Here is a 12,487-nt window from a genome sequence, read left to right on the forward strand (position 1 = left end):
GAAATCACGGCTATTTTCTGGATACAAAACTAAGGTGTGTATGGGAACATAAGACATTAAGTAACTTCTTCCAGAGCAGAAAATTACTTCCAAGTTCGGAAGCTTACTCTTTCATATAAACTGTGGGGGGTTTCTTGCTGGAGCTTAGAGATAATCGCTTTAAGCTTTAGTTCTCACTAGTATTAAGAGAAATCAGAAATATGCCAGAAATAGTCCAGAAATCGGCCAGACGGTAAGACTAATCACTGTATCCTAATTTTACTTGCATCTCCTTTCTTCCCCTGCTATTTAACCATACTCACATTTGCACTCACTATTTTCACTCCACTAATCCTCACCCCTATCCTTCTCACACTATGAGAAACTATCGCAATCCCTCTCACTTAAAACCTGTGCAGCTGACTCCCACCCCCTTGCTTCCTCTCTCTGGGGCACTTTGGAATGCCCGCTCTGTCTGCAACAAGCTCCACGTGATCCACGATCTCTTTACTTCCCGCAACCTTTCCTTCCTGGCCCTCACTGAGACCTGGCTGATGCCCCCTGACATGGCCTCCCCTGCTGCACTGAGTTACGGTGGCCTCCACTTTACCCACACTCCTCGCTCTGGCAACAGACATGGCGGAGGAGTGGGTTTCCTTTTTTCTAAAAATTGCTACTTCCTATCCAACCCCCACCCTCCCTTAACCTCCCTTCTTTCGAGGTTCACTCTGTCTGTATCTACTCTCCCTCTAATCTCCAAATGGCTGTCATATACCGACCACCGGGCTCAGCCACTGCCTTCATTGACCAATTTTCCACCTGGCTTCTTCACTTTCTCTCTGCTGACATCCCCACCATCATAATTGGTAACCTTAATATCCCTACTGACACCCGCCAACCAGCAGCCTCAAAGCTCCTGGCCCTTACCTCATCCTTTGGACTTACTCAGTGGTCCTCCACAGCCACCCACACAGATGGACATACGCTAGACCTCATCTTCACCCGCCTCTGGTCCTTATCTAATCTCACAACCTCTCTCTTCCCCTTATCTGACCACCATCTACTCACCTTCTCTTCCTTGTCCTCCTCACCTGCCCCCCACGTCCAGCCAGTACCACATCCTCACAGAAACCTTGCACACCTAGACATTTACAGACTCTCAGACTCTCTTTTACCCCTGTCCTCCATATCTGCACTCCACGACACGGATAGCGCCACCGCTTTCTATAACTCCACCCTCACATTAGCCATAGACTCAGTCGCCCCTCTCATGCATTGCAAAGTGCGACAAATTAATAGGCAACCCTGGCATAACAATCTCACCAAGAAACTCCGACAAGCATCCAGGGTCGCTGGGCGGCGTTGGAAAAAAACACGCCTGCCAGACAACTTCACCACTTTCAAACAAGCTACACTTGCCTACAAACTAGCCGTCACTTCTGCTAAACAGACCTATTTCACTAACCTTGTATCTTCACTATCCTACAACCCAAAACAACTGTTCAGCACATTTAACTCTCTCCTCCGTCCACCACTGCCACCTCCAACTCCCCTAATCTCTTCTGAGGACTTTGCCACCTACTTCAAAAACAAGATCGACCAAACAAGGCAAACCTTTACTTTTCCACCACCCCAACCACTCCATAAACCTGCCCTTCCCCAATAACGTCCCTCTCCAACATCACTGAAGAACTTACTCGCCTCCTTTCCAAATCACACCTCACCACCTGTGCACTTGACCCCATCCCTTCCCACTTGCTCCCCAACCTCACTAACACGCTCATTCCAGCCCTAACCCAACTCTTCAACCTAACGCTATCTTCAGGTTCTTTCCTCTCTGCCTTTAAACATGCCAGCATCACACCCATCCTCAAAAAAGCTAACCTTGACCCAACCGCTATGACCAGCTGTTGCCCCATATCACTGCTCCGGTTTGCTTCCAAACTCCTTGAGCAGCATGTCCATGGTCAACTTTCCTCCCACCTCTCATCTAACTCTCTCCTTGACAATCTCCAATCTGGCTTCCGCCCCACCACTCCACCGAAACTGCTCTGACCAAAATTACTAATGACTTATTCACAGCCAAAGCTAACAGACAGTTCTCCATCCTCCTCCTTCTCAATCTGTCCTCTGCTTTCGACACAGTCGACCACCTTCTACTGCTACAGATTATATCTTCCTTCGGCATTAAAGGCCTTGCCCTGTCCTGGATTGCCTCATACCTTTCCGACCGCACATTGAGCGTTTCCCACTCACACACTACCTCCTCACCCCGCCCCCTCTTTGTTGGAGTCCCTCAAGGCTCTGTCCTAGGGCCTCTACTTTTTTCCACCTATACCCTTGGCCTAGGACAACTCATAAAGTCCCATGGCTTCCAGTACCACCTATACGCGGATGACACTCAGATCTACCTCTCTGGCTCAGATGTTGCCTCTCTTCTGTCCAGAATCCCGGAGTGTCTGTCAGACATATCCTGTTATGGCTGGCAATCAGGCAACACAGCGTGCAATAATCAGCGCACATACAGAGATCTGGCAATAACCAAAAACAATAGGACGAGCTCTGAGACGTGGAATCTCTGTAGACTGCAGTACCTGATCTATCCTCACACAACTATAAGCAGCAGTGGATTGCGCCTATAACTACCTATGCAACTCGGCACTGCCTGAGGAGCTGACTAGCCTGAAGATAGAAATACAAGCCTGACTTACCTCAGAGAAATACCCCAAAGGAATAGGCAGCCCCCCACATATAATGACTGTTAGCAAGATGAAAAGACAAACGTAGGAATGAAATAGATTCAGCAAAGTGAGGCCCGATATTCTAGACAGAGCGAGGATAGCAAAGAGAACTATGCAGTCTACAAAAAACCCTAAAACGAAAACCACGCAAAGGGGCAAAAAGACCCACCGTGCCGAACTAACAGCACGGCGGTGCACCCCTTTGCTTCTCAGAGCTTCCAGCAAAAGTTAATAGCAAGCTGGACAGAAAAAACAGAAAACAAACTAGAAGCACTTATCTAGCAGAGCAGCAGGCCCAAGGAAAGATGCAGTAGCTCAGATCCAACACTGGAACATTGACAAGGAGCAAGGAAGACAGACTCAGGTGGAGCTAAATAGCAAGGCAGCCAACGAGCTCACCAAAACACCTGAGGGAGGAAGCCCAGAGACTGCAATACCACTTGTGACCACAGAAGTGAATTCAGCCACAGAATTCACAACAGTACCCCCCCCTTGAGGAGGGGTCACCGAACCCTCACCAGAACCCCCAGGCCGACCAGGATGAGCCACATGAAAGGCACGAACAAGATCTGGGGCATGGACATCAGAGGCAAAAACCCAGGAATTATCTTCTTGAGCATAACCCTTCCATTTGACCAGATACTGGAGTTTCCGTCTAGAGACACGAGAATCCAAAATCTTCTCCACAATATACTCCAATTCCCCCTCCACCAAAACAGGGGCAGGAGGCTCCACAGATGGAACCATAGGTGCCACGTATCTCCTCAACAACGACCTATGGAATACATTATGTATGGAAAAGGAGTCTGGGAGGGTCAGACGAAAAGACACCGGATTGAGAATCTCAGAAATCCTATACGGACCAATAAAACGAGGTTTAAATTTAGGAGAGGAAACCTTCATAGGAATATGACGAGAAGATAACCAAACCAGATCCCCAACACGAAGTCGGGGTCCCACACGGCGTCTGCGATTAGCGAAAAGCTGAGCCTTCTCCTGGGACAAGGTCAAATTGTCCACTACCTGAGTCCAGATCTGCTGCAACCTGTCCACCACAGAATCCACACCAGGACAGTCCGAAGACTCAACCTGTCCTGAAGAGAAACGAGGATGGAACCCAGAATTGCAGAAAAATGGAGAGACCAAGGTAGCCGAGCTGGCCCGATTATTAAGGGCGAACTCAGCCAACGGCAAAAATGACACCCAATCATCCTGGTCAGCGGAAACAAAACATCTCAGATATGTTTCCAAGGTCTGATTGGTTCGTTCGGTCTGGCCATTAGTCTGAGGATGGAAGGCCGAGGAGAAAGATAGGTCAATGCCCATCCTACCACAAAAGGCTCGCCAGAACCTCGAGACAAACTGGGAACCTCTGTCAGAAACAATATTCTCAGGAATGCCATGTAAACGAACCACATGCTGGAAGAACAAAGGCACCAAATCAGAGGAGGAAGGCAATTTAACCAAGGGCACCAGATGGACCATTTTAGAAAAGCGATCACAGACCACCCAAATGACCGACATCTTTTGAGAAACGGGAAGGTCAGAAATGAAATCCATCGAAATATGTGTCCAAGGCCTCTTCGGGACCGGCAAGGGCAAAAGCAACCCACTGGCACGTGAACAGCAGGGCTTAGCCCTAGCACAAATTCCACAGGACTGCACAAAAGCACGCACATCCCGCGACAGAGACGGCCACCAGAAGGATCTAGCAACCAACTCCCTGCCTGATTCTCACCAGATTATACGCACCACGAAGATCAATCTTAGTAAACCAACTAGCCCCCTTAATCCGAGCAAACAAGTCAGAAATCAATGGCAAGGGATACTGAAACTTAACAGTGATCTTATTAAGAAGGCGGTAATCAATACACGGTCTTAGCGAACCATCCTTCTTGGCTACAAAAAAGAACCCTGCTCCCAATGGTGACGACGATGGGCGAATATGTCCCTTCTCCAGGGACTCCTTCACATAACTGCGCATAGCGGTGTGTTCAGGTACGGACAAATTAAATAAACGACCCTTAGGGAATTTACTACCAGGAATCAAATCGATAGCACAATCACAATTCCTATGCGGAGGTAGGGCATCAGACTTGGACTCTTCAAATACATCCTGAAAGTCCGACAAGAACTCTGGGATGTCAGAAGGAATGGATGACGAAATAGACAAAAATGGAACATCACCATGTACTCCCTGACAACCCCAGCTGGTTACCGACATAGAGTTCCAATCCAATACTGGATTATGGGTTTGTAGCCATGGCAACCCCAACACGACCACATCATGCAAATTATGCAGTACCAGAAAGCGAATAACTTCCTGATGTGCAGGAGCCATGCACATGGTCAGCTGGGCCCAGTACTGAGGCTTATTCTTGGCCAAAGGTGTAGCATCAATTCCTCTCAACGGAATAGGACACCGCAAAGGCTCCAAGAAAAATCCACAACGTTTAGCATAATCCAAATCCATCAGATTCAGGGCTGCGCCTGAATCCACAAACGCCATGACAGAATACGATGACAAAGAGCACATTAAGGTAATGGACAAAAGGAATTTTGACTGTACAGTACCAATAACGGCAGAGCTATCGAACCGCCTAGTGCGTTTAGGACAATTAGAAATAGCATGAGTAGAATCACCACAATAGAAACACAGTCTGTTCAGACGTCTGTGTTCTTGCCGTTCTACTTTAGTCATAGTCCTGTCGCACTGCATAGGCTCAGGTTTACTCTCAGACAATACCGCCAGATGGTGCACAGATTTACGCTCGCGCAAGCGACGACCGATCTGAATGGCCAAGGACATAGACTCATTCAAACCAGCAGGCATAGGAAATCCCACCATTACATCCTTAAGAGCTTCAGAGAGACCCTTTCTGAACAAAGCCGCTAGTGCAGATTCATTCCACAGAGTGAGTACTGACCACTTCCTAAATTTCTGACAATATACTTCTACATCATCCTGACCCTGGCATAAAGCCAGCAGATTTTTCTCAGCCTGATCCACTGAATTAGGCTCATCGTAAAGCAATCCCAGCGCCTGGAAAAATGCATCAACATTACTCAATGCAGAATCTCCTGGTGCAAGAGAAAACGCCCAGTCCTGTGGGTCGCCGCGCAAAAAAGAAATAATAATCAAAACCTGTTGAATAGGATTACCAGAAGAATGAGGTTTCAAGGCCAAAAATAGCTTACAATTATTTCTGAAGCTCAGGAACTTAGTTCTGTCACCAAAAAACAAATCAGGAATCGGAATTCTTGGTTCTAGCATCGATTTCTGATCAATAGTATCTTGAATCTTTTGTACATTTATAACGAGATTATCCATTGAGGAGCACAGAGCCTGAATATCCATGTCCACAGCTGTGTCCTGAAGCACTCTAATGTCTAGGGGAAAAAAAAGACTGAAGACAGAGCTAAGAAAAAAAAATGATGTCAGGATTTCTTTTTTCCCTCTATTGGGAATCATTGGGTGGCTCCTAGTACTGTTATGGCTGGCAATCAGGCAACACAGCGTGCAATAATCAGCGCACATACAGAGATCTGGCAATAACCAAAAACAATAGGACGAGCTCTGAGACGTGGAATCTCTGTAGACTGCAGTACCTGATCTATCCTCACACAACTATAAGCAGCAGTGGATTGCGCCTATAACTACCTATGCAACTCGGCACTGCCTGAGGAGCTGACTAGCCTGAAGATAGAAATACAAGCCTGACTTACCTCAGAGAAATACCCCAAAGGAATAGGCAGCCCCCCACATATAATGACTGTTAGCAAGATGAAAAGACAAACGTAGGAATGAAATAGATTCAGCAAAGTGAGGCCCGATATTCTAGACAGAGCGAGGATAGCAAAGAGAACTATGCAGTCTACAAAAAACCCTAAAACGAAAACCACGCAAAGGGGCAAAAAGACCCACCGTGCCGAACTAACAGCACGGCGGTGCACCCCTTTGCTTCTCAGAGCTTCCAGCAAAAGTTAATAGCAAGCTGGACAGAAAAAACAGAAAACAAACTAGAAGCACTTATCTAGCAGAGCAGCAGGCCCAAGGAAAGATGCAGTAGCTCAGATCCAACACTGGAACATTGACAAGGAGCAAGGAAGACAGACTCAGGTGGAGCTAAATAGCAAGGCAGCCAACGAGCTCACCAAAACACCTGAGGGAGGAAGCCCAGAGACTGCAATACCACTTGTGACCACAGAAGTGAATTCAGCCACAGAATTCACAACAATATCCTCCTTCTTCAACTCTCGCTTCCTAAAACTCAATGTAGACAAAACCGAACTCATCATCTTTCCCCCATCTCGCGTTTCCCCCCAGCTGAACTATCTATTATAGTAAACGACATCACACTCTCTCCCACACCTGAAATCCGCCGCCTCGGGGTAACTCTCGATTCTGCCCTGTCCTTCAAACCGCACGTCCAAACCCTTGCCACCTCCTGTCACCTCCAACTCAAAAATATTGCCAGAATCCGTCCGTTCCTCAGCCCAAAATCTACTAAAACTCTTGTGCATGCCCTCATCATCTCCCGCCTCGATTACTGCAACACCCTCCTCTGTGGCCTCCCCGCTAACTCCCTTGCACCACTCCAGTCTGTCCTCAACTCTGCTGCTTGGCTAATCCACCTCTCTCCTCGCTACTCCCCTGCCTCACCCCTCTGCAAATCCCTCCACTGGCTCCCAATTCCCCAACAAATCCAGTTCAGACTACTAACTCTGATCTACAAAGCCATCCACAACCTGTCCCCTCCCTATATCTCTGAACTAATCTCCCACTATCTTCCCTCATGTAATCTTTGATCCTCCCAAAACCTCCTTCTCTCGTCCACACTTATTCGTTCCTCACACAACCGCCTCCAAGATTTCTCCCGAATATCCCCCATCCTCTGGAATTCCACGCCTCAACACGTCCGATTATCCACCACCCTCGGATCCTTCAGATGGAACCTGAAAACCCATCTCTTCCGGAAAGACTACAGCCTGCAATAACCATTCTGCCGCCTCACCAACCGCCCGAGCTGCCGCCACGTCACTGACCACCCGAGCTGCCGCTACGTCACTGACCACCCGAGCTGCCGTCATGTCCCTGACCACCCAAGCTGCCACCACGTCACCGACCACCCTAGCTGCTGCCATGACCACCCGAGCTGCCGTCTCACCACCAGTGCTGCAGCACACCAACCTCCTGTCTCTTCCCCACTATCCTGAAGAATGTAAGTCCGCAAGGACAGGGTCCTCTCCCCTCTGTACCAGTATGTCACTGTAAATTTGTTTAATGTTAACGATATCTATAACCCTGTATGTAACCCCTTTTCACATGTACAGCACCATGGAATTAATGGTGCTATATAAATAAATAATAATAATAATAGTATTGTCATTTACAAAAATCTATTTTAATATAGCTGATATTCTGTTACAGTGTAGTCCTCACAAATCCCTACATGTAGAGTACAAGCTGAGTGTAATGTCCCCATACACATTACATATAAGTCATCCAAATTTGCCGATTTAGGCAGGATCTGCTATTTGTCATGTATAGGGGCCTCCCAACTGACCCTGATAGATAATGGTAGGAGGAAAATGGTCCATCCATTGAAATTTCAATTTTATCCTTTTGTTCAGCAAGGAGCCGATCAAAAGGATCTGCTGTTGAAATTGTTTGGCCGACAGCAATTTATCATATATCAGGGCCTTAAAACGTTGAAGAATTAGGTTAAAACCCTTCTAGGGTCAAAGACTTAACTTTGTGTATTGTGTGTGTTCATCTGTATGTAGATGGTTATGTGGATGTTTGCATTAAAATTATAAAATTGCATATAAAATTGTATATGATAAGGTGTATATTTGTGTACATGTGTCTTAGTTTATGTACTATATGTAAATGTTTATTCAATTTTATATATAGATGTATTTTTATGTATGTGTGTATGCATGTTTGAGTTTCTTTGAGGGTATGTGTCCATGTGGCATATTTGCTGCGGATTGGACGCTGCGTCCAGCTGCATCATCCAATCCGCAGCGTCCAGATGTTACAGCATAGTGGAGGGGATTTATAAAATCCACTGGTGGCAGACCTGCTTATACGCACATGCGGCGCATCTTTATAGACCACAGCATGTCTATTTATCTTGCAGAGACACTCAGATAAATAGCACAGTTCTGTGTATAGGATGCAGTGATTCCGCATGTGTTCAATGAATACATGCAGAATCACCGTGTGTACTAAAGCCGGCAGCGCTTTGGATGGGGCAGATGTCCGCTTCATCCAAAGCGCCCGGAATATGCCATGAGGCGGGTGTCCGCTGCGTCCAAAGCGCTCGGAATATGCCACGTGGAAATATACCCTTACTGTGCACTTAATTTCCATATGTGTGGACATGCACATAGATGTATTTATATATGTATGTGTAGGCATATTGTATGTATTATCATTCGATATTCCCTTGCAATAGAAGTATCTGCTTAAATATAGGGCCAAAACAGCCTGACAGCATAAATATAAAGATCCTGCCCTCGATTCACCAGACCAGTGATTTTATGCCAGTCTTGATGAGGGGATGTGTTGGAGTCAGAGGCAATTGATTCAGTATGAGGTGCAAGCCTCTCAATTAATCAGGTCTGTGTGTGACAAGTTTTATGCATCTCAGTGTGTCTTGCCACTAATCTTACTGGATTAAGATTCTGACGTGAGAAGCGCCAGAGTTCGAGCTTTGGCGTTATGCCCCCAACACACTCCCATCCTGCCCAAGCTCTACTCACTTTGGCAGAGATGGGTAGAGCTGGCAGAAACTGTTGTGAAAACACCAAAAGTCTCAGAGTTGCGCAAACATTTTGCGACTTTACAAAGCAATTGACAGCAGAATTTGCTTTGATGAATGGGACCACTGTATATATTCAGGTGCATGGTATATTGAAAAACTGAATTGTATTGCAAAAGCTAAAGTTTTATGATGAATTCTAAAAATTAAACAATTCTTAGATTAAACCTAGCATTATCAGTGTGAACGTTTACAGTCAAAGAGGTTGTCCAGGAAAAAATGTTTTGTTTACTACGGAAGCTAAAAACTAACAAGCAGATAGTTGCTAACAGAGACAAGTATCTGCCTGCTTTACCTGGCGCTGGCTCAGAGTGGTCACTGACCGTGCCTGCTGGAGATTCAGCTGTTCCACATCAAAAGAGCAGCTCTTCTTCCTGCTTTGTCAGTGTGGTGTGACTGCTGACGTCATGCTGATTGACAGCCACCTCTCCGCAGATAGGCAGTATGAAGCTGACTGTCAATCAGCATGACGTCGCCAGTCATGCCCCATCCACAGAGCGGAGCGGAAGAGAAGCTGTTGTCGACGTGATGTCAGCAAAAGCCACCAACTCGCCGGCAGGAGCGGTTTTGTGACTGCTCTGTGCCGGAACCGATTGGCACTGGGCACAACAAGCAGGAAGTTAGCAACTACCTTCTCTGTTAGTGTTTAGACCCATAGTAAAAAAAAAATACAGTCCTGGATAACCCCTTTAACCTAGATATTTTTTAGTCATGTTGTTGCTGATAACAACTTTTGTAGTGCATTAGTGCTTATATATAACTTTCTATCCCACAGGAAAGATGAAGAGGAAGAGTTATCCAAACTGTCAGAAGCCTTGACACTACAGACACAGTCACAAAGTGAAACAGTGGAGACATGGAAGCAAAATGTTGAAAACAAAAAATCTACCAAAGAAGAAGCCACAACGACTGACCAAAAGATAATAAATGAAGAAAATCAGGTATATAGCAAATATGTATTACCCTGGCTGCGATGAACCTGATGTGACCCTCAGTACAATCCTGCTGAAGGTTTTATGGTCATACTATTTGGTTTTACTGAAAAGTTGTGATTATATACAAAGTCTAGCTCTCATTCTGTTATGCAACGTTTGACAATTTGGGCAACATGTAGTATTTAGAATCTATCACATATTCAGTACAAAGCATAACAGTGCACGTCTCAGATGCAAGAAATGATAATTGGAGATGGACAGATCTATATATTTGTCTTGCAAAAAGTGTCATTATTTCCTTAATTAAGGCTTCATATATGCTTATTTGTTTAATTATCCTGGTTCTTCTAGTCCTCTTGTACTTGTGTGACCTATTCCTAATTTTTTGCAACAATGGGCAATAAGGTCAGGTAAAACCTTGGAGTCTTAACTAAATGCATAAAGCCCTAGCTGGCATTACTCAGTGCCATCATTTCATTAAGAAAAGGAGCACTTTAGTGTACTCAGCATGCAGACCACTAGCTATCAACACTTTTGACATGTCACTAAAATGAAAGTCAAGCTTTAATACTTTATGTCTTCGAGTCTCTATGGCACATGAAATGCAAGTATGCCAATCCAGCTGTCCTATATCTATGGCCAACACTAGGTCTCATAAAGATATTTAAAGGGAACCTGTCACCAGTTTTTTTGCCTATCAACTAAAAATATCATCTAATAGAGTGTGAGCTGTACATTCCCCAACTTCTTGTGAAACCCCCTGACTCCCCATGAATCACAAATAAGAACCTTTTTATATTGCTCCCCCTCTTTATGGAAATATCCTCGGTCCGGTCCGATGAGCGTTGATTCTGGCCCCTCTCCCCACCCCAAATCGGCGTGCTGTACGCATTCCGTTCTGTGAATAGCGTTGTTCGCGTACAGGTCCCGTGCGTGCGCCTTCAAATTGCCTTCTGCGTGTGCGCAGTATGCTTTGCCCAACTGCGAGCAAAGCAGAAAAGCATTAGTACGCATGCACCGGTAAACTATGTCCCGGAACACAGCAAAAGACTTCAGGGACATAGTACTTCCGGAGCATGTGCACTAATGCTTTTCGGCTTTGCCACAGTTGGGCAAAGCATACTGTGCACGCACAGAAGGCAATTTGAAGGTGCACGCACGGGACCTGTACGTGAACAACGCTATTCACAAAATGGAATGCGTACAGCACGCCGATTTGGGGTGGGGAGAGGGGCCAGAACCAACATCCATCGGACCGGACCGAGGATATTTCCATACAGCGCGGGAGCAATATAAAAGGTTCTTATGGGGGATTCATGGGAAGTCGGGGGGTTTCACAAGTAGTTGGAGAATGTACAGCTCACACTATGTTAGATGATATTTTTAGTTGATAGGCAAAAAAACTGGTGACAAGTTCCCTTTAATAGAGTTTAAATATTATTTAGTTTAGTATTGTAATAATCAATGTGGATTTCTCTGAAGTTATGTCAAGTTTCAGTTTTTATGCTAATATTTTTCTAAACCACAATTTTTCTAAAATTCCAAATCGTTCATGAATAGTGTTGAGCGATACCGTCCGATACTTGAAAGTATCGGTATCGGATAGTATCGGCCGATACCCGAAAAATATCGGATATCGCCGATACCGATATCCGATACCAATACAAGTCAATGGGACATCAAGTATCGGAAGGTATTCTCATGGTTCCCAGGGTCTGAAGGAGAGGAAACTCTCCTTCAGGCCCTGGGATCCATAGGGATGTGTAAAATAAAGAATTAAAATAAAAAATATTGATATGCTCACCTCTCCGGGGGCCCCTGGACTTCACGCTGCTATCCGGGAGGCTTCTTTGTTTAAAAAGCGCGCCTTTCGGACCTGTGAATGACGTCCCGGCTTCTGATTGGTCGCGTGCCGCCCATGTGACCGGCACGCGACCAATCAGAGGCCGCGACGTCATTCGCAGGTCCTCAATTCCTAGAATTAGCAGTTTTGTGAATGAGA

At 45.8% G+C, this 12,487-nt stretch overlaps 1 protein-coding gene across 1 annotated transcript in view; it reads left to right on the forward strand.

Moving 5' to 3' along the window:
* SH2D4A (SH2 domain containing 4A) overlaps positions 1-12,487 on the forward strand; it is a 168,813-nt gene that overhangs the window by 92,410 nt on the left and 63,916 nt on the right. Inside the window, exon 4 of the mRNA XM_069742478.1 lies at positions 10,326-10,491. Within this exon, the coding sequence (XP_069598579.1) occupies positions 10,326-10,491 (166 nt within the window). The remainder of the gene's footprint in view (positions 1-10,325; positions 10,492-12,487) is intronic.

The sequence above is a fragment of the Ranitomeya imitator genome, chromosome 1, assembly GCF_032444005.1.
Source record: "Ranitomeya imitator isolate aRanImi1 chromosome 1, aRanImi1.pri, whole genome shotgun sequence".
In the NCBI taxonomy this organism is placed as follows: Eukaryota; Metazoa; Chordata; class Amphibia; order Anura; family Dendrobatidae; genus Ranitomeya; species Ranitomeya imitator.